Raw genomic sequence first — 24,269 nt, 5'->3', positions numbered from 1 at the left:
ATTAATGTACACAGTCTTTTGTTCAAATAAATAATAGATCTAAATCTACTGCAACAGAGAAGGTAAAAGCAGGTAATTACCTGGAGACCCGAGCTGAGAGGGAGCCCCTGACAACGGCTTACTGATACACAGCACCAAACAATTTTGTGAGAAACTCCTTAAATCCTACAAATAACATGGCCAAAAACCTGTTGATAAAAAAAAATCATCCCAGAAATTAAATGTGAAAGTAAATCCCTCAGTATATGAACACCATCCAAAGTTTGTCAGCCTGAATGATTGATTTGTTTTATAAATGTTAAATCCTGTTTCAGATTTGATTAACAAGCACTGCTCAACCCAAAATTATAATATCAAAGAAAAGTTTTATTTATTATGTAGACATCGTGGGAAATTTCTATTTCTTTCCACGCCAAAACAGTGGATAGAGGTATAAGGGCACATGTTTTCTATGTTAAGACGCTGAATGTGAAAACGCACAGAAACAGTTCTTTTTTCTTTACAAATGGACCTTGTGTTTATTTTACAGTAGTAATGAAGATTTTCAGTCACTTACAGTGCAACCAGAGCTACTCAGATACCCAGTTTGATAGTGGAGATGTGATACTGTACTGATCTAAATCTACAGGTGTATAATGAAATCATTCAGTATTCAGAAATAATACATTGTATTGTACTAAGGGGTGGACTTCAATGTTTTTTACATTCCAATTTGAAATAGTAATTCTGGTAAGGTGCTAGACACTGTCAACCAGCATCAGTGTAAAATCCAATTATTACGTTTCACCGATGATGAATTTTCCCCAAAAAAATGTGTTGACTTTGCATCGATTACAGCAAAACATCCATCTCAGAATCCTTAATTTGTTGTTTGTCCTGCAACTGTAAAAAAGTATATACAATTCTGAACCGACAGAAGTTTCTCCTTCTTTGCAATAATTACTCTAAATAATTAAACTTTAATTTACAGGAAAATGCTCACTGTGAAATGACCTAAAGTTTAACAATCCCGAATTAGTCTTTTTCTCTGACCAAATTATCACAATGAGAACTTTACAAGATAATTGGACCCAGTCAGCAGCCCTGTGAATACAAGTGCTTCCTCTCAGGATTATACTGTGTAGTCAGCTTTCGTTGTATATTCTGACACATGTGAGCACAACAACTCCCATTGCCCCGGCACTGCTCCGCCCCAAGAGCAAAAACTTGAGTTTCTTTGCAGTATCTTCAAAGATGTAGCTCTCTGTTTTGGGAGTGAGGTCACATTGTTGAGTCTACCTTAAGCACAAACTAGTCCTAGAATACCAAGACAGCAGACATGCAGACTGTACTCATAAAAGGCACACAGTAAACTGTACATGGAGAAACACATTTCAAATGGTTCAGGACGTATGAGCTTTAAAAAAAGTCATTGTCATTGACAATGAATGAAATGTAGATCACAGAACCTCATTCATCTCCACCGCTGAGAAGTTATTCAAACCATTGAAATATTTGAATAACTTACATACAATTAAGAAAAATAGGAAAGAAAATTTTTAATGACACGTGTATACACCCTCTGTTTCAAACAGCCTAATGTGAAGCTGAACTACAGAATATAAAAAGGTGCATCAAATGTGCGAATGATATCATTGTTTTTGTCTCCAATGCCCATCCACTTACTTGTAAAACGGCACAACTGAGGGTCAAATAAATGAGGTTCCAAAGATTAAAAATCATATAGATATATACTTATATATAAAAAAAACTAACCAAGTCTTGGTAATGTATAAATGTCAAATCTCTCCTTGTGCATGTTGCAAGTAATGCATTTGTAGATCCTGCTCTCGAGGGAGAGAGCACCCACATATCATGCACTGGAGAAGTCGTTTGTGAGGTTCTGTCCGAGGGGTGACTTGAGGTAGGGGCAGGGTCGGTGGGATGTGGGGCCTCTCGCTCATAATTGGCTGTGATGTGAAAAAAATATTTGGTTGGGGAGGTCTTGGAAGTGCACCAACTGCGATAGTGTGAAGAGGATGGGGGCCAGGCATAGCAAGAGGGAGGGGAGAAAGTGACTGCGTGAAAAAGGGCGAAGGCTGATTAATGATTATCTGAGTGCCTGTTACAATTGGTTGTTGTTGAAGCTCTGGTCCATTCCCTGGTTTGAGTTGCCTTGTGATCAGCGTTTGGGGACCCACAGCATTACTTTGGAAGCCCCATACTGAAGTTCCTATCCCCTGGCCAAAACGATGTGGGTCGTATTGAATGGAGATGGGAAGCTGCTGTGTCGCTGTCTGACTTTGTAAATTGGTCCAGCCAGATGACACCTGCTTCTGCGGCAGCTGACAATCTTGATTTAATAATTTCTCAGTGGAATTTATAGTCTTTGGAATTCCTGGTGTTGTTTTTATGTCCCACAAGGTGCTACCTACTGCAAGAGAAACAGGAGTTGAAATTGGCACCACACTGCTTTGGTCTTTTTGAGCTGATGCACCTGCTAAGCCCGAGGCCCACGGCTTCCCCGGCTGGCTAACAGTCGACGGTATTACTTGAAGATTACTCATATCCCACACTCTATTGTCCTCTTTTTTAGGAAGTGTGGAAGATATTTGTTGTGTTGCTCTCCAAATTAGCTCTTGACCAAGCTTAGTTGGAATACTTTGTGAATTTGCGGAGGGTCTGATGCTCCACAGAGCCGCCCCATCGATGTAGGAGGGAATAGAAAAATCACGTTGCAGGGAGCTTGTGGAAGCTACCACTGTGGACATGGGTGCCATGCTCCATGTAATAGGTATGGGCTGCCTGTGCTGCTCTATCGCACTCACTGCTAATGGACTGGATTTTTTTGGCACAGATGCCAGGTGCGAGCTGACAAAAGAAACTGTGCTCTCTTTCATGTGTGACGACTCTGAGCTCTGAGCCGGTGCAGGGCCTGGCTGAGTTATCCTCTGCTGCAGACCTGCTTGCAACGGGAGGTCAATCTGCGGTTGCCGTGGAGCTGCGTGTTGCTGCTGTGACGAAGGGACAGGCATGACTTCTCCACCGTCCACCTTCCACTGCACTGGCTGAGATTGCAGCTCGGACATCAACGGCTCCTTCATCTGCCTGCTTTGTAAATCAATGTGCGACGTGACCATGGAAGACTGTGGCTGCATTGCCCTTCTGTGCAACTCAGGGCCACTTAGTGCAGAAACTGGAAATTGAGCTGGCTGAGAATTAAGCATCCCTGAGCCTAACGGTCTGGACCAGCCCAACAGGGGCCTCCCCCCTCTCCTCCCCCTGTTACCCCTTCCTCTCATCCTAGCACTAATCGCGAGAGAATTATACTGGCTGAAACCTTGGTGCTTGCGAGTGTGAATTTTCTGGTGAACGAGCAGGCTACTAAACCAGGAGAAGGTTTTGTGACACTCATCGCAGCGATGAGGTCTCTCTCCTGTGTGTGTGTTCATGTGATCACGGAGGAGATAGGCCAACCCAAAGCTCTTATCACACTGGTGACACTTGTGTGGTTTGTCACCATTGTGCGACAGCATATGCTGCTGCAGCTGGGTCTCGTCGCTGTAGCCTTTGCGGCAGTTGGTGCAGCGGAATGGTTTCTCCTGATGCAGCTTTTGATGGGTTCTCATGTTCTGCAGGAAGGCAAAGTCCTTCCCACAGTCGGGGCATTTGTATGGCTTTTGGCCAGTATGAATGATGACATGCTGCTGCAAGTAACTACTGAATCTAAAGCTTTTGCCACATACCTTGCACTGGTAAGGCTTGTCCTTGGTATGTATGCGCATATGTAGTTCTAACACTGAGCGATGGCGGAACGCTTTTCCACACTCAGAACATTTGTGTGTCTCAACACCTATTCCATCGCTTTTCCATTTTACCCGCACATTATCACTACTTTGCAGATTTAATTTCTTTTTATATGGTGTGGACACCTTTTTTAAATATGCTACCAACTTGTGGACACTTAACAGGTGTATCTTTAAACTGGATTCATCACGATAAACACAGGGGCAGTGTGGACACGCGTGTCCTTTTTCCCAGTGCTTGTTAATGTCTTTTGGGGGTTTGGGTATTCTGTCCAGCGTTTCATACTCTGCCTCGTGAATGAGCATGTGGGCTCTCAGGTTAGCTGGTGAGCTGTAGCCCTCCGGACAAAGAGGGCACCTGAATGTGCGTTTTGTTTCTTCACTTTGGTGTGAATTCTCTTTTCCTAGGCCCTTAACTTCCTCCTGTACTGGCACTGGCATCGGCTTGCAGGGCTGCTCAATGGGGGACTTAGTTTCACGCAGTCTATGCTGGCGGCAGTGTGCCTTCATGTTCTGGGCAAAGGCAAATGTTTTACCACATTCAGGGCAGCGGAAGGGCTTCTGGCCCGTATGAAGATACTGATGCTGATGGAGGAGGCTGCTATACTTGAAGGTCTTGCCGCAGATTGTGCACAGGTTAGAGCGTGCGATGTCTGTGTGCTTGCGACGGTGGTCTTCCATGACAGAGTAGTGTTTGAAAACCAGGCCGCACTCCGGGCATTCATAGGGCTTGAGGGCGGTGTGACATCGCTGATGATAGCGCAGGTCGCTGGCGTTTGGAAAGGTCTTATTGCACTCTTGGCACGTAAACATGCTCTCCCGGGAGTGGGTCTTCATGTGCTTTGTGATGGACATCCTAAACTGGAAATCTTGGCGGCACAGGGGGCAGTGGTAAGGCTTTTCGGCTGTATTGCTGCAGCTGTGCTCCCTCAGCTTATCCACTGTGGAGAAGATCCTTCGACATTCTGCACATTGAACACTACCCTCCTCCTTCGTTTGCGCCTCCTTCTTTGGAGTAACAAGTTCCTCCTCCTTCTCTTTGTGTTCATTTTTGTGTTTGATGAGGCTGCTGCGGTGCTGAAATGTAAGGCCGCATTCTTTACAGGTGAGGGGCGTGAGCTCGTCCGCGTGCGCATGAAAGTGGCGGTGAAGGTTGAAAGTCTCGCGGCGGTTAAACCTCATGCCGCACTCCTTACACACCAGACGGCACTTTTTCTGCCTGGCTGCCAGATCAGCGTCCTCCCCTCTGTCTGCCTCCTCCTCGTCCTCAACCGCGTCCTCCGTCCCGTCTGCGTCTCCTAACGGCTCCTCAGGCACTTCCTTCTCTGGGCTCCTCTCAGAGTTCTGCACCACAGGCACTTCCTTCTCTGTGCTCTTCCGTGAGTTCTGCTCCTCAGGAACCTTCTCTGTGCTCCTCTGCTCCTCAGGCACCATCTCTGTGCTCCTCTCAGAGTTCTGCACCACAGGCACATCCTTCTCTGGGGTCCTCTCAGAGTTCTGCACCACAGGCACTTCCTTCTCTGTGCTCTTCCGTGAGTTCTGCTCCTCAGGAACCTTCTCTGTGCTCCTCTGCTCCTCAGGCACCATCTCTGTGCTCCTCTGTGGGTTCTCCTCCTCAGGCACCTCCTTCGGATCAACGGCTACAGTACCATCAACATGTGCATCCTGCCGCACCTTATCAGCCATTTCTGTAACATTACTGGGGTCTGGAAGAGGAAAAGAAATTCATCATAATAATAATAATAACTAATAACAAACATATGCATGAATGTCAATGTTGATAACCAAACAAAGTGCGTGCAGCTAACCAATGTATCCCCCATAAGTACATATAACACTGCAGGATGCTAGTGCTAGCTCGCGTTTGTTATGGTAAGTAACGTTAGCAGAGTAGACAGGGTGTAATGAACCTTGAGTGGGGGCTACATCCCAGGTTAGCCGGAAAGCTAAAGCTAATAGTAAAATACATTATCAACGTTAGCATACCACTCTTATCATTTCCCTCCTTGTGTGATTGCGCCTCCTCTTCCTCCTGCTCCTCGCCGTCCTCGTCTTCTGACCAGTCGAAAGCCCGCTGCTTGCTCCCCGCCACCTCGGCCATTTTTCCGGCCGTCTTCTGGTCCTCTGGTGAATTACATGTCGTTTTGTCTGCTCCAGCACCGGACTCGACACTAGCCTCCGAATGGCTGGCGACACCGCCGCCGTCCTCGCCCGCACTGACTCTCCGCTCATCGTCGCGGCTCTCGGTGCTTTCGCTCCGTGTGGGTTCGTCTTTCTGCTTCAAGCTGCGTCCGCGCTCCGCCGCCTCGCTCCTCTCCGAACACGTCTCCACATCCTCCGCAAGGTATTTCTGTCGTGTGGGAGACTCCGACGGGTCTACGGCGTCCATGTTGCACCCATGCACCCCCTCGTCCAGAGCACACAGATCATGCTAGATGCTAACCAGCCGAACAAGAGAGCAGACTTCCGGTCGAGACTTTCAAAATAAGACCGTCTCCACTGACAGTTGGCCGTAGTTCATTATTTCAGAAAATATAATTGGACACATAAAGTGATTGTTTCCTTTTCTGCTCCTGCTGTGATTTTGTTGTTTAACACACCAAACACCTCCCTCACATTAATGAGTCAAACATACTTAAACTTTTCAGCCCAACCACTAACAAAACTTTTTTACATGATCAATGACAAATCCACAAGTCAGGTGTTGATTTATTTGCAGTCAGTTTCTGACTTTTATTAAATTTGAGTTACATTTCATCAGAACATTTGCTATCTACAAAATATAGCTTGTGCAAAACTATGTAGATGGCCATATATTGTTAGCAACAATCTAGAAACACATCCATCATACTGCATGCAAGGTTATAATAATAAATAGCCCCTACATACATGTGTATGCTTTTAAAGTCCACTAGAAACATATGAAGGTTAGTCTTAAGCCTACTGGAAGGTTTGACGTCTGATGGGTTTTGTTTTTCTTATCAGCCAATCTGTCATTTTTTATGTAGCATTTGTGTCTCAAAACGCACTGAACAGAACACATTCTAACTTTATTATCCAACCAAAGCTGGAAAAGTATGTATCATGAAACTGTTAAAAAAGCACAAGCATACATTATCAGGTCATTACAACAGCTGTATAACTACAATATATGGTAACAACTGCAGATTACAAGTACTTTATGACAATGCAGTTAGTGTATCAGGAGAGTTGAGACAGTACTGAACCAGTAAGAGCATCATGAGCTTTGCAGCACTTCTGCAAATCATGTACAGGGACATGCATATTAAACAGCACCTACATTATATTTTGTTGTCAGAATATTGAAAGTCATGAGTGAGGCTGTCACTCCACAGAAGTCTTTCAGCACATGTTCATATGTAAGAGGAACCAAGATAATGTTAAGGCCATACCATTATCTTGTATGTAAATTCATTTTCTGTCTAAGTCCTTCATAGACAAACGTAAGTGCAAGATGAATCACTGGTTTGGAGCAGGCAGTAAAACTCCAAACAACTCAGTTCATTTTTACAGAAATACTGTCAGTAGAAAAAGAGCATACCTTCTTGCCACATTTTGAAATTCCAAATAAGCTTAATGTGCACTTTGAATTATTAAGTACTTTGCTCTCAACGTCGTCTTCTGCGTCTGTGATCGACTGCTCTCCCTCGCCGCGGCCTCTGCACACTTGCGTTTGTGGGTGGATCAGAAGGAAAAGTGCCACGTATGTCAGGGGACGATGGAGCAGGTGCCACCACTAACGCTGACTGACTATTTGGATGCTGGGTGACCTGCGGTTGCTGCTGTATTTGTGTTTGTGGCTGTGGCTGTACATGTGACTGCTGTGGTGTTTCAACACGCTGCTGCTGTTGTGGTTCTATAGGTTCCAGCTGCTGAAGAGCTGGCTGTGCCTGTAAGTGCTGTTGCGATGTTTGTGATTGATGCACTTGTTGTACCCGATGTTGCTGTGGTTGTTGCTGGGCCTCAAGCACTCCTAGCAGCCTTTGTAAGAGGACATTGTTTTGCTGTAGACTGACTGTTAATGCCTCTTGTGAAGCAACAAGTGTTCTCATGTCCTCTCTGAAACCTTCCCCAAAATCCTGCAGACTCTTTTCAACCCTATTTCCCAGTTGCATTGCTGCTTCCCCTAATCCTCGCAGCTCATCTTCCAGCCAGGAGGTGCGTGGAGGGGCTTCAAGAGGACCCTGCTGGGCTCCAAGCGATGGCTGAGGACTACTGGGTTGAGGGCTGCCATTGAGGAAAGGAGCACTGTAGAGCGGGGACGGAGGCAGCCATCGTTCGGATGGAGGGGGTGGCCCAATGCCTAGACCCAGTCCTAATCCCAATTTGTCCTCCATGCTGTGCTCTACTGCTTCACATTCAGGCTCTCCGATGTCTCTCTCACGTTCTTGATTTTCCTCGTCTTTTTCTAAACCATCTCTCTCTGATCCTTCCATACCTACACCTGGAAAAAACATTTCATTGGACAGAAGCAGAGTGGATATTAGTTGCATCTATAGACTCTACTAAGCCATTCAATTGAGTAATTAGAAAACGTATTTTTACCTGTATCCGAGTCAGGGAAACATGGGAAACTGGGCTTTGGTCGGGTGTTTTGCTTTTGTCTGGCTTGCTGAAGTCTGGAGCTTTGCTGCGAAGGACGTCCAAGCATTGAGGCCTCTCTGCTGGATGGCAAGTAACAGGTTCGGTGCCTGGCATCTGCCAGCCTGCCACCATTCCGCCTCTTTAAGTCATCCCAGCGCTTCTTCACCTCACGGAGAGTACGCGGGACTCTGGATACAGCATTGACTCTCTCCAGGATTCCTGCCCAGATGCGCTCTCGCTCCCGCCGCCGGAGGCGCCCCGCAGGACCAAAGAGCTCTCCCTCACACCGAGTGACTTCTGAAACCAACACTTCCAGCTCCGCTCCACTGAAACGACTCTTTCTTTTCCCAGAGCCACCAGCAGCCAGTGCAGCGGACATAGCCCTGTCTGTAGATAGAGGGGTAACAAGACAGCCCAAAGGGAGAGGAAAATACAAAGTGAGGCCAAACCATGTGTGAAAGAGAAATTACAACTACATTTGACAAGCCATGGACCACTAAGATAAAATATTTATCTTATGGTCTTCATTGAGGGATTATAGTGGGCTTCTGCACACCTCTGTTAAATAAAGTGTTTATATTATATACACTATTCTCATTTGCATCCACATCCCAAAAATAAACAAGGTAAATAGCTGATGCTGGTTTCCCATAATATTATGAATCCAATTCAGTTCTTACTTTGCTCGATGGATAAGAGGTCGTCTGAGGACATGCCAGGTGCCATGATGTTCGGATGCACCACTACCACGTTGAACGGGAGCCCCCCAGGTAATCCAGTGCTCTGGTCACAGCTGCCCTCCGAGTCGTCATCCTCCCTGGGGAAGCCGTTTTCTGAGCCTCCCCCTCCAAAGGGTCCCTCTGGAGACTCCACTTTGATGTGCATGGGAGGTGATTGCTCGTACAGCAGCCCCCCCTCCTCGTAGTACTCAGTCATGGGTCAGACCTGATTTACAGCAGAACTGACTGGTGGGCCAATCCTGATTGGGACAGCTGCCTCCCCATCGACACAAGTTCAAGGTCTAACTGAGCCTGCTGCTGGAGACATGGCTCTACAGTGTACAGCATCTAACTGTTATGGGCCGTGACTGCTTATGATGAGCGAAGTATCTGTTAATGTTTTTTAAAACTTTTCTTCATGTGAATCAAGTCATGGCTGCAGCTCAGAGGGAGGTTCAGTCATGTAGTGTATGACTGGAGCAGTGAGTCCTCTGGCAAGCTGCAGCCACTTTAATCCCTTTCAATCATCTTCATGTATGCGGCTGTGCAACTGAAAACATCTGCACACCGAGTTTTCAAAGCACCTGGGGCGGGCTGGCGAGCTACATCTCCCCGAGCAGCTGTTTGACAGTGAGAAGCATCATCCAGGCAGAGCATCGCCTCCAGAGCTGAAATGCAACAACAAAACATAACACTGCTTACAGTCGCGTCGCATTGTCACACAGCCGCGTTCGCATTGCTCGGCGACGCCGGCTTCTCTATTCTGTCGCATCGATGCGCATTTTCGTCTGCACCACGTCCGCAACGGTTGCGCATTCCGCATACGGTAGGTGCTGATCTTGCAATGGAGCTAGCCATTAGCTGTTAGCCTCGGAGGAAGCGGCGGCGCTATGTGAGGTGTCAGCGTCAGCTGTGCGCAGCCGAAGGGAAAGCGGACACTGCTGTGTGTCTCTTACCTCGTGATAGCAGCACATGGGCGGCAAAACAACAGCCAAACACAGGCGGAGCAGCTGTTCGCCCAGCAGCCGATACACAAACCCACCACCGGCGCTTTCCGATGACGTCACCGAGGGGGGCCGCTCGGGACCAATCAAAAGGTCGGACATGAACAAATCGACTTCATGTGAAATGAAGCGGTTTATTTTCATCTATAAGTTTGAATGGATGAAACCACAGCCTCTATCTACAGTGTTTCTTAAAATACACTTTAATGTTGTACAGATCCCTGATGGTAAGGGAGAAGAGAACAACCTTATTGAAACCTTAGAATTATTAGAAGCCCCTTAACTATTATTCCTTTTAACTGTCTACATTATGTGCTCTGTTCTGTGTAGGGCCTAAAGGAGACACGGAAAGGATCTGACTAACACTGTTCACCTCAGATAAGTTCATTCCAGTTCACCTAGACAGTCAAAGCAGATCAGCTGAGCATGGAGAATTTACAATAAAGTTTATTAATGATTCATAAAAATATCTGTTTCAGTATTTTGTGTCAATTTCCCTTTATAATCCTCATAATTTTACATGACATCTTTCAGAAACGATCAGAAATGATCAGGGATGTATCATTTCCCCAAGATACCCAAGAATAAGATTTTATTGAGTTTGCGACAACAATAATCTAAAAAGCAGTGGGTTAAAGGCTACATTTTTATTGTGGCACATCGTCCTCAGAAGTAAATACTTGTTAAAGTCTAATGCACTGCAAATATACACAACAAATTATTTTTGTCTGCGTATCCTTAGTATCTCTCTTCAGTATGTAATGCACAGGTAGTTATTTAAAGGTTAGTGTACACAACACGTGTTCACCATACTGCTGTTTCCCAGGTTGGATAATGTTTAATCGTAGCGCTCAGTGCATGGAAAAATCCTTGAGAGTTAGAATAAGATAAAAAAATGCTGATGATTGCCAAATGATTTGACAAATATATATAGGTTCCACAAAAACAATTATGGCATTGGAGGGATTTTAAGTGAATGATTATTTAAAAATCCTTAATTTATAAATAAAGGTAAAAAACTGACTGCGTATTGCTCAAATCAGCTAAAATATATAGGTTACAATTTAGGAGATCTCAGTCACGTTGGATATAAAAGATATAAATACTGTTCATCATACTTTGGATATTTACATCTAATTTTGTCTTGAGATACACATGTGTGTGCTTCACTTCACTAATGTGACTGAGGAGGATACTGCTAAAGACTTTACTTTAGGATACATCTAACGATTATAATCAGGAAACATTACAAAAATCCACAAAACATATCTTAGGGCAAGTATTGTTCCTACATCAAATATGGAACTAAATGTATCACACCTACAGTATTGATATATTTAGTAATAATGTGGGATAGAGTAGATTTTTGTACGTTTGCAAGTTAGAATGTGTTTCAAAAGGAAGATGGAGATTATGTTGTTTTATGGTTTTTGGACAAAGTTGGTTTCTGTCAACGAGAAACATTCTGACGAATACTTTAAAACTGATAAATACCTTACAACCTAATAAAAACCTTTAATTTCAAGGTGGAAGTCAGGGTTGTCCTCCACATTGTGGAATCACATGCATGTTGATATGAGATGAACCAATGTAGTTGAATCTACTGCAAAATAATAATTTGAAGGGCAGAGTCAAATTTAACACGAAGTCCTTTAAACAATTCAATAAAAGCTATTGGTTCTTTTTAATTCACCATTAACAGAGTGCATGTGACTGGCGGTGGGACTAAAGCACACAATGTCAATATGCTGGCACTCGTCCTCCAGATGCGTTTTCACACAGGTTGCTGAAAATGGAAATATGTGTCCTTGGCCAATGTGATATCAGAGGGACAGAGTGGGTATAAAAGCTGCTGCAGTGGAGCTGAGCTGACACCGAGGCTCAAACTGACTCCATCATGAAGACTTTCATTCTTCTGGCTCTGTGCGCTGCAGCATGTGAGTATGAAGACTTAACAAGTTGTACTTTTTAAATGACCTTTTAAAGGGAGTTTGGCCACTTTCTGACAAGTTGATGACTGATAAGTATTCACTAGAGATTTCTTTGTAAATTGATGTTGTGGAAAACCTGAACTCTGTTATTATGTTGTCAGTTGCTGCTCCCATTGATGAGGATGACAAGATTGTTGGAGGCTACGAGTGCAGAAAGAACGCGTTGCCCTACCAGGTCTCTCTGAGCTCTGGCTACCACTTCTGTGGAGGCTCCCTGATCTCCAGCACCTGGGTGGTGTCTGCTGCTCACTGCTACAAGTCGTAAGTGTGGACAATTACATTCAAAACCACTTGTTTAACTGTAATAACTGTTTCTCAAAACACATGACTTACACTTTTTTACCCATGTGCCTCTCTGTCAGCCGCGTCCAGCTGCGTCTTGGTGAGCACAACATTGCGGTCAACGAGGGCACCGAGCAGTTCATCAACTCTGCTAAGGTCATCCGTCATCCCAGGTACAACAGCCGCAACCTGGACAATGACATCATGCTGATCAAGCTGAGCAAGCCCGCCACCCTGAACAGCAAAGTCGGCTCCGTGTCCCTGCCCTCCACCTGTGCCAGCGCTGGCACCCGCTGTCTGATCTCTGGATGGGGCAACCTGAGCGGCTCTGGAAGTCAGTGAAACACTGCAGACAACAGGAAAGGTTTTAGGTACATGGTGGTATATGAGTATTTACTTATACTGGCCTTTTCTATTCCAGGCAACTACCCTGATCGCCTGATGTGTCTGGATGCCCCCATCCTGAGCGACAGCAGCTGCAGGAGCTCCTACCCTGGACAGATCACCTCCAACATGTTCTGTGCTGGATTCCTCGAGGGAGGCAAGGACTCCTGCCAGGTACCAGCTAAAGTCATCTTCACTGTTTCTTCAGGTGGACGTATCAAACCTGAGGACACCTCTGCTCACGTCTTGTTCTCTGTCTGTGTCCTATCAGGGAGACTCCGGTGGCCCCGTGGTGTGCAATGGTGTGCTGCAGGGTGTGGTGTCCTGGGGCTACGGCTGTGCCCAGAGGAACAAGCCTGGAGTCTACGCCAAGGTCTGCAACTACACCTCCTGGATCCGCAGCACCATGTCCTCCAACTAAACAAAGTCCTGCATTACAATGGATGAAAAAAGTTTATAATAATAACATGTGACCAATAGAGCCAGAGTCACATTGTAAACATTCTGAAGTGATGTGTAATAAAAAAATATAAAAAACACACTTGCTTGACTTTTCCTCAGTTTTTTGAATTATTAGGTATAGAGTGTTTAATAAGCTACAGGTCACTGAGCATACATAACTTCCAGCGTTTGAAAACACAAACTTTGATGCAGCTAAAGATTCTGCAGTGGAATGAAATTAATCATTAAATATCCAACTGGGGTTCCTATCAAGTTCTGCAGTACAAATAAAACCAGTGATGTCTGTGTCAAGTCTGTATGTTTGTCATTTATGACTGTGGTTCTGTTGGTGGAGACTCAGAACACGTGAACATTTTCAACATATTAAATCATTCAGGTCATAAAACGACTTTTTATTAAAAAACATTTAAGTAACTGAAGTAACTACAAAGCTCTATAGTAATGCCTGAGCACAAATCCCTCCAAGTCTGTTATATCGGCAGATCAATTCCCAATTATTGATCCTTCTGTTTTTATGCATGAAATTAAATAATTTCAATGATATAAATACCAACAACATTCTTATTGAAACGATTGATAAGGATACTATCAAGATGGCTGTCAGAGGTTTCTATCATGTTTCCTTTCACGGCTCCGCAATCATTGTTTTTTAATCCTAACTGATGAAAATTAACAGCACAATAACAATGTTATGGAAAGTGTGTATTATTTACGGAAAGTGTGTATTATTTTAGAATAATTATTACTGTAAAGCCACATCGATATCAAATAATTAATTAAAAAAAATTCACGTCAGTCACGTTGGATATAAAAGATATAAATACTGTTCATCATACTTTGGATATTTACAACTAAATTTGTCTAGAGATACATACGTGTGTGCTTCATTTCACTAATGTCACTGAGGAGGATACTACTAAAGACTTTACTTTAGGATACAGCTAACGATTATAAACAGGAAACTTTACAAAAAAATCCACAAAACATATCTTAGGGCAAGTATTGTTCCTATATAAAATATGGAACTAAATGTATCACACCTACAGTATTGATATATTTAGTAATAATGTGGGATAGATTAGACACTTTAAAATTGTTGATATTTTAATATTTAGTTCATCTTCAGTAAATTATCTTTGGCGACCTCGCAACTCCCTCTCTGAACTTTGTTCACTAAGAGTTTTTGATTGTTTCATCCCACAGTGTGAGGAAATCAGTTATATAGGATCGGTACTCACTCTCAATAAACCTGAAAAAACCTTTATAATGATATCCTGTCTGGGAGATGGGCTGGGTGGGGTGTGTATTTGTTTCCCCCCTTTTTTGTCTCCTTTGTGGGGTTTTTATATTCGTATATAGTATGTTTGTGTTGTGTTTTCACAATTTTTAATACATGCAAAAAAATATCACAAAAATACCTCTGCAGTCGCAACAACCAAGACACACCCAGTTTCACAGTCAGGGTAATTTGTTTAAAGATGCTGCATGTAAATTAAACCTTTAGCTTCTAATCCACAATTATCCTCAAAAAAGCATCTGCCACTGTAAAGTTCCAGTCATGACCTTTCTGAGTGGAAGCTGCAGGTTCTGGATGATTCTGTGCACATTAATTATCAAGAACCAGCAGTTTACAGTGAGAACTGTCATGAGAGCAGCTTTACAGTGGCAGACACATTTTAGAAAATTATTGTTTTAATGCAATTAGGCCTCAGTTTGTATATTTTATAATTTGAAGGTATTTCTCTCTCACTAACGATTATAAATCATCAAGTGCACCACATGTCTCTTTTCACAAAGACACAAGGTTTATCACTGACATGTTGTACTTTAGTTATCTGTGTCATGAAATGATATATACCATGGATACATTTCTGATTGTAAACTACAGGTTAAAATATTCTCTGTGTACATAATAATCTGAGATCAGAGGTGACATGTATCGATGGTATTTATCAATAATTAAGACAGATAATTAAAGTACAACATGGCTTTGATGTTTCTATATGAATATATGATATGGTGCACCTGACAATTGGTCTAGCATTAACATTACGAAACAAATTCAAAATGTCAACTACTTTTGAGAACAAAAGAGTGAGAATCACACAATCAGAAGGTTATAGTGTAGCTGAGGTATATTTCTTAAAATACACATGGAATCGAGTCTCCGGTGCTTTTGCATGTGTCAGGGTATTTGTGTGGCCCAGGTCAAAGGTAGACCCTCATCCTCCAGATTTGTTCTCACACAAGTTACTCAAGAAGATAACAGTAACAAAATGCAAATACGTGTCCTTGGCCCATGTGATATCAGAGGGACAGAGTGGGTATAAAAGCTGCTGCAGTGGAGCTGAGCTGACACCGAGGCTCAAACTGACTCCATCATGAAGACTTTCATTCTTCTGGCTCTGTGCGCTGCAGCATGTGAGTATGAAGACTTAACAAGTTGTACTTTTTAAATTACCTTTTAAAGGGAGTTTGGCCACTTTCTGACAAGTTGATGACTGATAAGTATTCACTAGAGATTTCTTTGTAAATTGATGTTGTGGAAAACCTGAACTCTGTTATTCTGTTGTCAGATGCTGCTCCCATTGATGAGGATGACAAGATTGTTGGAGGCTACGAGTGCAGAAAGAACGCGTTGCCCTACCAGGTCTCTCTGAGCTCTGGCTACCACTTCTGTGGAGGCTCCCTGATCTCCAGCACCTGGGTGGTGTCTGCTGCTCACTGCTACAAGTCGTAAGTGTGGACAATTACATTCAAAACCACTTGTTTAACTGTAATAACTGTTTCTCAAAACACATGACTTACACTTTTTTACCCATGTGCCTCTCTGTCAGCCGCGTCCAGCTGCGTCTTGGTGAGCACAACATTGCGGTCAACGAGGGCACCGAGCAGTTCATCAACTCTGCTAAGGTCATCCGTCATCCCAGGTACAACAGCCGCAACCTGGACAATGACATCATGCTGATCAAGCTGAGCAAGCCCGCCACCCTGAACAGCAAAGTCGCCTCCGTGTCCCTGCCCTCCACCTGTGCCAGCGCTGGCACCCGCTGTCTGATCTCTGGATGGGGCAACCTGAGCGGCTCTGGAAGTCAGTGAAACACTGCAGACAACAGGAAAGGTTTTAGGTACATGGTGGTATATGAGTATTTACTTATACTGGCCTTTTCTATTCCAGGTGCCTACCCTGATCGCCTGATGTGTCTGGATGCCCCCATCCTGAGCGACAGCAGCTGCAGGAGCTCCTACCCTGGACAGATCACCTCCAACATGTTCTGTGCTGGATTCCTCGAGGGAGGCATGGACTCCTGCCAGGTACCAGCTAAAGTCATCTTCACTGTTTCTTCAGGTGGACGTATCAAACCTGAGGTCACCTCTGCTCACGTCTTGTTCTCTGTCCATGTCCTATCAGGGAGACTCCGGTGGCCCCCTGGTGTGCAATGGTGTGCTGCAGGGTGTGGTGTCCTGGGGCTACGGCTGTGCCCAGAGGAACAAGCCTGGAGTCTACGCCAAGGTCTGCAACTACACCTCCTGGATCCGCAGCACCATGTCCTCCAACTAAACAAAGTCCTGCATTACAATGGATGAAAAAAGTTTATAATAATAACATGTGACCAATAGAGCCAGAGTCACATTGTAAACATTCTGAAGTGATGTGTAATAAAAAAATATAAAAAACACACTTGCTTGACTTTTCCTCAGTTTTTTGAATTATTAGGTATAGAGTGTTTAATAAGCTACAGGTCACTGAGCATACATAACTTCCAGCGTTTGAAAACACAAACTTTGATGCAGCTAAAGATTCTGCAGTGGAATGAAATTAATCATTAAATATCCAACTGGGGTTCCTATCAAGTTCTGCAGTACAAATAAAACCAGTGATGTCTGTGTCAAGTCTGTATGTTTGTCATTTATGACTGTGGTTCTGTTGGTGGAGACTCAGAACACGTGAACATTTTCAACATATTAAATCATTCAGGTCATAAAACGACTTTTTATTAAAAAACATTTAAGTAACTGAAGTAACTACAAAGCTCTATATTAATGCCTGAGCACAAATCCCTCCAAGTCTGTTATATCGGCAGATCAATTCCCAATTATTGATCCTTCTGTTTTTATGCATGAAATTAAATAATTTCAATGATATAAATACCAACAACATTCTTATTGAAACGATTGATAAGGATACTATCAAGATGGCTGTCAGAGGTTTCTATCATGTTTCCTTTCACGGCTCCGCAATCATTGTTTTTTAATCCTAACTGATGAAAATTAACAGCACAATAACAATGTTATGGAAAGTGTGTATTATTTACGGAAAGTGTGTATTATTTTAGAATAATTATTACTGTAAAGCCACATCGATATCAAATAATTAATTAAAAAAAATTCACGTCAGTCACGTTGGATATAAAAGATATAAATACTGTTCATCATACTTTGGATATTTACAACTAAATTTGTCTAGAGATACATACGTGTGTGCTTCATTTCACTAATGTCACTGAGGAGGATACTACTAAAGACTTTACTTTAGGATACAGCTAACGATTATAAACAGGAAACTTTACAAAAAAATCCACAAAACATATCTTAGGGCAAGTATTGTTCCTATATAAAATATGGAACTAAATGTATCACACCTACAGTATTGATATATTTAGTAATAATGTGGGATAGATTAGACACTTTAAAATTGTTGATATTTTAATATTTAGTTCATCTTCAGTAAATTATCTTTGGCGACCTCGCAACTCCCTCTCTGAACTTTGTTCACTAAGAGTTTTTGATTGTTTCATCCCACAGTGTGAGGAAATCAGTTATATAGGATCGGTACTCACTCTCAATAAACCTGAAAAAACCTTTATAATGATATCCTGTCTGGGAGATGGGCTGGGTGGGGTGTGTATTTGTTTCCCCCCTTTTTTGTCTCCTTTGTGGGGTTTTTATATTCGTATATAGTATGTTTGTGTTGTGTTTTCACAATTTTTAATACATGCAAAAAAATATCACAAAAATACCTCTGCAGTCGCAACAACCAAGACACACCCAGTTTCACAGTCAGGGTAATTTGTTTAAAGATGCTGCATGTAAATTAAACCTTTAGCTTCTAATCCACAATTATCCTCAAAAAAGCATCTGCCACTGTAAAGTTCCAGTCATGACCTTTCTGAGTGGAAGCTGCAGGTTCTGGATGATTCTGTGCACATTAATTATCAAGAACCAGCAGTTTACAGTGAGAACTGTCATGAGAGCAGCTTTACAGTGGCAGACACATTTTAGAAAATTATTGTTTTAATGCAATTAGGCCTCAGTTTGTATATTTTATAATTTGAAGGTATTTCTCTCTCACTAACGATTATAAATCATCAAGTGCACCACATGTCTCTTTTCACAAAGACACAAGGTTTATCACTGCCATGTTGTACTTTAGTTATCTGTGTCATGAAATGATATATACCATGGATACATTTCTGATTGTAAACTACAGGTTAAAATATTCTCTGTGTACATAATAATCTGAGATCAGAGGTGACATGTATCGATGGTATTTATCAATAATTAAGACAGATAATTAAAGTACAACATGGCTTTGATGTTTCTATATGAATATATGATATGGTGCACCTGACAATTGGTCTAGCATTAACATTACGAACAAATTCAAAATGTCAACTACTTTTGAGAACAAAAGAGTGAGAATCACACAATCAGAAGGTTATAGTGTAGCTGAGGTATATTTCTTAAAATACACATGGAATTGAGTCTCCGGTGCTTTTGCATGTGTCAGGGTATTTGTGTGGCCCAGGTCAAAGGTAGACCCTCATCCTCCAGATTTGTTCTCACACAAGTTACTCAAGAAGATAACAGTAACAAAATGCAAATACGTGTCCTTGGCCCATGTGATATCAGAGGGACAGAGTGGGTATAAAAGCTGTCAAATTTAAAATGATATCCTTTTAACACTTACAAAAAAGCTATTGTTTCTTTTTACTTCAACGTTAACAGAGTGTATGTGACTGGCGGTGGGACTAAAGCACACAATGTCAATATGCTGGCACTCGTCCTCCAGATGCGTTTTCACACAGGTTGCTGAAAATGGAAATATGTGTCCTTGGCCAATGTGATATCAGAGGGACAGAGTGGGTATAAAAGCTGCTGCAGTGGAGCTGAGCTGACACCGAGGCTCAAACTGACTCCATCATGAAGACTTTCATTCTTCTGGCTCTGTGCGCTGCAGCATGTGAGTATGAAGACTTAACAAGTTGTACTTTTTAAATGACCTTTTAAAGGGAGTTTGGCCACTTTCTGACAAGTTGATGACTGATAAGTATTCACTAGAGATTTCTTGGTAAATTGATGTTGTGGAAAACCTGAACTCTGTTATTCTGTTGTCAGATGCTGCTCCCATTGATGAGGATGACAAGATTGTTGGAGGCTACGAGTGCAGAAAGAACGCGTTGCCCTACCAGGTCTCTCTGAGCTCTGGCTACCACTTCTGTGGAGGCTCCCTGATCTCCAGCACCTGGGTGGTGTCTGCTGCTCACTGCTACAAGTCGTAAGTGTGGACAATTACATTCAAAACCACTTGTTTAACTGTAATAACTGTTTCTCCAACGAATGACTTACACTTTTTTACCCATGTGCCTCTCTGTCAGCCGCGTCGAGCTGCGTCTTGGTGAGCACAACATTGCGGTCAACGAGGGCACCGAGCAGTTCATCAACTCTGCTAAGGTCATCCGTCATCCCTGGTACAACAGCCGCAACCTGGACAATGACATCATGCTGATCAAGCTGAGCAAGCCCGCCACCCTGAACAGCAAAGTCGGCTCCGTGTCCCTGCCCTCCACCTGTGCCAGCGCTGGCACCCGCTGTCTGATCTCTGGATGGGGCAACCTGAGCGGCTCTGGAAGTCAGTGAAACACTGCAGACAACAGGAAAGGTTTTAGGTACATGGTGGTATATGAGTATTTACTTATACTGGCCTTTTCTATTCAAGGCAACTACCCTGATCGCCTGATGTGTCTGGATGCCCCCATCCTGAGCGACAGCAGCTGCAGGAGCTCCTACCCTGCACAGATCACCTACAACATGTTCTGTGCTGGATTCCTCGAGGGAGGCAAGGACTCCTGCCAGGTACCAGCTAAAGTCATCTTCACTGTTTCTTCAGGTGGACGTATCAAACCTGAGGACACCTCTGCTCACGTCTTGTTCTCTGTCCATGTCCTATCAGGGAGACTCCGGTGGCCCCCTGGTGTGCAACGGTGTGCTGCAGGGTGTGGTGTCCTGGGGCTACGGCTGTGCCCAGAGGAACAAGCCTGGAGTCTATGCCAAGGTCTGCAACTACACCTCCTGGATCCGCAGCACCATGTCCTCCAACTAAACAAAGTCCTGCATTACAATGGATGAAAACAGTTTATAATAATAACATGTGACCAATAGAGCCAGAGTCACAGTGTAAATATTCTGAAGTGATGTGTAATAAAAATATATAAAAAACACACTTGCTTGAATTTTCAACAGTTTTTTGAATTATTAGGTATAGAGTGTTTAATAAGCTACAGGTCACTGAGCATACATAACTTCCAGCGTTTGAAAACACAAACTTTGATGCAGCCAAAGATTCTGCAGTGGAATGTTATCATTAAATATCCACGTGGGGTTCCTATCAAGTTCTGCAGTACAAATAACACCAGTGATGTCTGTGTCAAGTCTGTATGTTTGTCATTTATGACTGTGGTTCTGTTGGTGGAGACTCAGAACACGTGAACATATTCAACATATTAAATCGTTCAGGTCATAAAATGACTTTTTATTAGAAAACACTTAAGTAACTGAAGTAACTACAAAGCTCTATATTAATGCCTGGGCACAAATCCCTCCAAGTCACTTATATTGGCAGATCAATTCCCAATTATTGATCCTTCTGTTTTTATGTATGAAATTAAATAATTTCAATGATATAAATACCAACAACATTCTTATTGAAATGATTGATAAGGATACTATCAAGATGGCTGTCAGAGGTTTCTATCATGTTTCTTTCACGGCTCCGCAATCATTGTTTTTTAATCCTAACTGATGAAAATTAACAGCACAATAACAATGTTAGGGAAAGTGTGTATTAATTATGGAACGTGTGTATTATTTTAGAATAATTATTACTGTAAAGCCAATGGAATAATTAATAAAAAAAACGAATTTGTTGATACTTTAATATTTAGTTCATCTTCAGTAAATTATCTTGTCATTGAAAATAACAAAAACACAATCAATCTAAGGCTCCAAAAGCTGAACATCACTGAATGAAATTGTGTTCCTCGACAAAAACATATAAAATCAATTTTAGAGTAAATTGAAAATGTATTTCTGTCTGGGTATTTTGTCAATTTACAGAGTTTATAGAACACCCTGAGTAAGTCATTGAGGGAGGTTTGCTTGTTTGGTTGTAAATGAACATTACTTTATTTTCTGCGTAGCTCAAAAGCCCCTGAAGTTTCAGCTTCTGTAAGACGGTCGCCTCTGACCTCTGGTTGAAGTCAAGCTGCTGTGCTCGCCTGTTACACTCACTCTCAATGACTTGTCAAGTTTGGGCCTTACTTTGAAAACAAAAAGGAGAAATATAAGTAAAAAAAACTTGGTTGCCAAATGTTGGCGACCTCCCAACTCCCTCTCTGGACTTTGTTCACTCAGAGTTTTCGATTGCTTGATCCCACAGTGTGAAGGAATCAGTTATATAGGTTTGGTACTCACTCTCAATAAACCTGAAAAAAACTTTATAATGATATCCTGTCTTGGAGATGGGCTGGGTGGGCAGTCTATTTGTTTCCCCCCTTTTTTGTGGTGTTTTTATTATTCGTATAGTGTGTTTGTGTTGTGTTTTCACAATTTTTAATAGATGAAAAAAAAGATCACAAAAATACCTCTGCAGTCACAACAACCAAGACACACCCAGTTTCAGAGTTAGGGTAATTTGTTTAAAGATGCTGCATGTAAATTAAACCTTTAGCTTCTAATCCACAATTATCCTCAAAAAAGCATCTGCCACTGTGAAGTTCCAGTCATGACATTTCTGAGTGGAAGCTGCAGGTTCTGGATGATTCTGTGCACATTAATTATGAACAACCTGCAGTTTACAGTGAGAACTTACATGAGAGCATCTTTATAGTGGCAGACACATTTTAGAAAATTATTGTTTTAATGCAATTAGGCCTCAGTTTGTATATTTTATAATTTGAAGGTATTTCTCTCTCACTGACGATTAAAATCATCAAGTGCACCACATGTCTCTTTTCACAAAGACACAAGGTTTATCACTGCCATGTTGTACTTTAGTTATCTGTGTCAAGAGATTATTTTGTTGCTGAGGTATATTTCTTAAAATAAACATGGAATCGAGTCTCCGGTGCTTCAGTTTTTTTTTTGCATGTGTCGAGGTATTTGGGTGGCCCAGGTCAAAGGTAGACCACACAAGTTACTCAAGAAGATAACAGTAACAAAATGCAAATATTATGAGGATGACAAGATTGTTGGAGGCTGCGAGTGCAGAAAGAACGCGTTGCCCTACCAGGTCTCTCTGAGCTCTGGCTACCACTTCTGTGGAGGCTCCCTGATCTCCAGCACCTGGGTGGTGTCTGCTGCTCACTGCTACAAGTCGTAAGTGTGGACAATTACATTCAAAACCACTTGTTTAACTGTAATAACTGTTTCTCAAAACACATGACTTCCACTTTTTTACCCATGTGCCTCTCTGTCAGCCGCGTCCAGCTGCGTCTTGGTGAGCACAACATTGCGGTCAACGAGGGCACCGAGCAGTTCATCAACTCTGCTAAGGTCATCCGTCATCCCAGGTACAACAGCCGCAACCTGGACAATGACATCATGCTGATCAAGCTGAGCAAGCCCGCCACCCTGAACAGCAAAGTCGCCTCCGTGTCCCTGCCCTCCACCTGTGCCAGCGCTGGCACCCGCTGTCTGATCTCTGGATGGGGCAACCTGAGCGGCTCTGGAAGTCAGTGAAACACTGCAGACAACAGGAAAGGTTTTAGGTACATGGTGGTATATGAGTATTTACTTATACTGGCCTTTTCTATTCCAGGTGCCTACCCTGATCGCCTGATGTGTCTGGATGCCCCCATCCTGAGCGACAGCAGCTGCAGGAGCTCCTACCCTGGACAGATCACCTCCAACATGTTCTGTGCTGGATTCCTCGAGGGAGGCATGGACTCCTGCCAGGTACCAGCTAAAGTCATCTTCACTGTTTCTTCAGGTGGACGTATCAAACCTGAGGACACCTCTGCTCACGTCTTGTTCTCTGTCCATGTCCTATCAGGGAGACTCCGGTGGCCCCCTGGTGTGCAATGGTGTGCTGCAGGGTGTGGTGTCCTGGGGCTACGGCTGTGCCCAGAGGAACAAGCCTGGAGTCTACGCCAAGGTCTGCAACTACACCTCCTGGATCCGCAGCACCATGTCCTCCAACTAAACAAAGTCCTGCATTACAATGGATGAAAAAAGTTTATAATAATAACATGTGACCAATAGAGCCAGAGTCACATTGTAAACATTCTGAAGTGATGTGTAATAAAAAAATATAAAAAACACACTTGCTTGACTTTTCCTCAGTTTTTTGAATTATTAGGTATAGAGTGTTTAATAAGCTACAGGTCACTGAGCATACATAACTTCCAGCGTTTGAAAACACAAACTTTGATGCAGCTAAAGATTCTGCAGTGGAATGAAATTAATCATTAAATATCCAACTGGGGTTCCTATCAAGTTCTGCAGTACAAATAAAACCAGTGATGTCTGTGTCAAGTCTGTATGTTTGTCATTTATGACTGTGGTTCTGTTGGTGGAGACTCAGAACACGTGAACATTTTCAACATATTAAATCATTCAGGTCATAAAACAACTTTTTATTAAAAAACATTTAAGTAACTGAAGTAACTACAAAGCTCTATATTAATGCCTGAGCACAAATCCCTCCAAGTCTGTTATATCGGCAGATCAATTCCCAATTATTGATCCTTCTGTTTT

General features: G+C 42.8%; 5 protein-coding genes across 5 annotated transcripts; 3 read left to right on the top strand and 2 right to left on the bottom strand.

Annotated features, from left to right (window-relative positions):
* Positions 1-339: 339 nt before the first annotated feature.
* On the bottom strand, positions 340-6,193 carry zgc:66448 (uncharacterized protein LOC327401 homolog). The gene is made up of 2 exons (XM_053433084.1): positions 5,772-6,193; positions 340-5,491 (listed from the first exon to the last, which is right to left on the bottom strand). Exons 1-2 carry the CDS (start codon positions 6,172-6,174, stop codon positions 1,779-1,781), a joined length of 4,116 nt encoding a protein of 1,371 aa, XP_053289059.1. The 5' UTR covers positions 6,175-6,193; the 3' UTR covers positions 340-1,778.
* A 296-nt stretch (positions 6,194-6,489) lies between these two features.
* si:ch211-261d7.3 (PAX-interacting protein 1) lies at positions 6,490-10,172 on the bottom strand. Its single transcript, XM_053432512.1, has 4 exons — positions 10,066-10,172; positions 9,071-9,777; positions 8,352-8,777; positions 6,490-8,250 (listed from the first exon to the last, which is right to left on the bottom strand). The coding sequence occupies exons 2-4, from the start codon at positions 9,324-9,326 to the stop codon at positions 7,415-7,417; spliced, it is 1,518 nt and encodes a 505-aa protein (XP_053288487.1). The 5' UTR covers positions 9,327-9,777; positions 10,066-10,172; the 3' UTR covers positions 6,490-7,414.
* A 1,756-nt stretch (positions 10,173-11,928) lies between these two features.
* On the top strand, positions 11,929-13,311 carry LOC128449974 (trypsin-3). The gene is made up of 5 exons (XM_053433355.1): positions 11,929-12,050; positions 12,206-12,365; positions 12,467-12,720; positions 12,808-12,944; positions 13,042-13,311. Exons 1-5 carry the CDS (start codon positions 12,011-12,013, stop codon positions 13,189-13,191), a joined length of 741 nt encoding a protein of 246 aa, XP_053289330.1. The 5' UTR covers positions 11,929-12,010; the 3' UTR covers positions 13,192-13,311.
* A 2,227-nt stretch (positions 13,312-15,538) lies between these two features.
* LOC128450024 (trypsin-3-like) lies at positions 15,539-16,914 on the top strand. Its single transcript, XM_053433425.1, has 5 exons — positions 15,539-15,653; positions 15,809-15,968; positions 16,070-16,323; positions 16,411-16,547; positions 16,645-16,914. The coding sequence occupies exons 1-5, from the start codon at positions 15,614-15,616 to the stop codon at positions 16,792-16,794; spliced, it is 741 nt and encodes a 246-aa protein (XP_053289400.1). The 5' UTR covers positions 15,539-15,613; the 3' UTR covers positions 16,795-16,914.
* Positions 16,915-19,360: 2,446 nt separating this feature from the next.
* Positions 19,361-23,835, top strand: LOC128449288 (serine protease hepsin-like). Its single transcript, XM_053432364.1, has 9 exons — positions 19,361-19,476; positions 19,632-19,791; positions 19,892-20,145; positions 20,233-20,369; positions 20,467-20,614; positions 22,670-22,889; positions 22,991-23,244; positions 23,332-23,468; positions 23,566-23,835. The coding sequence occupies exons 1-9, from the start codon at positions 19,437-19,439 to the stop codon at positions 23,713-23,715; spliced, it is 1,500 nt and encodes a 499-aa protein (XP_053288339.1). The 5' UTR covers positions 19,361-19,436; the 3' UTR covers positions 23,716-23,835.
* Positions 23,836-24,269: the final 434 nt, after the last annotated feature.

This window comes from Pleuronectes platessa, chromosome 10, assembly GCF_947347685.1.
Source record: "Pleuronectes platessa chromosome 10, fPlePla1.1, whole genome shotgun sequence".
Classification (NCBI taxonomy): domain Eukaryota; kingdom Metazoa; phylum Chordata; class Actinopteri; order Pleuronectiformes; family Pleuronectidae; genus Pleuronectes; species Pleuronectes platessa.
The sequence above is the reverse complement of the archived record's forward strand: the minus strand, read 5'-3'. Positions and strand labels throughout refer to the sequence as shown.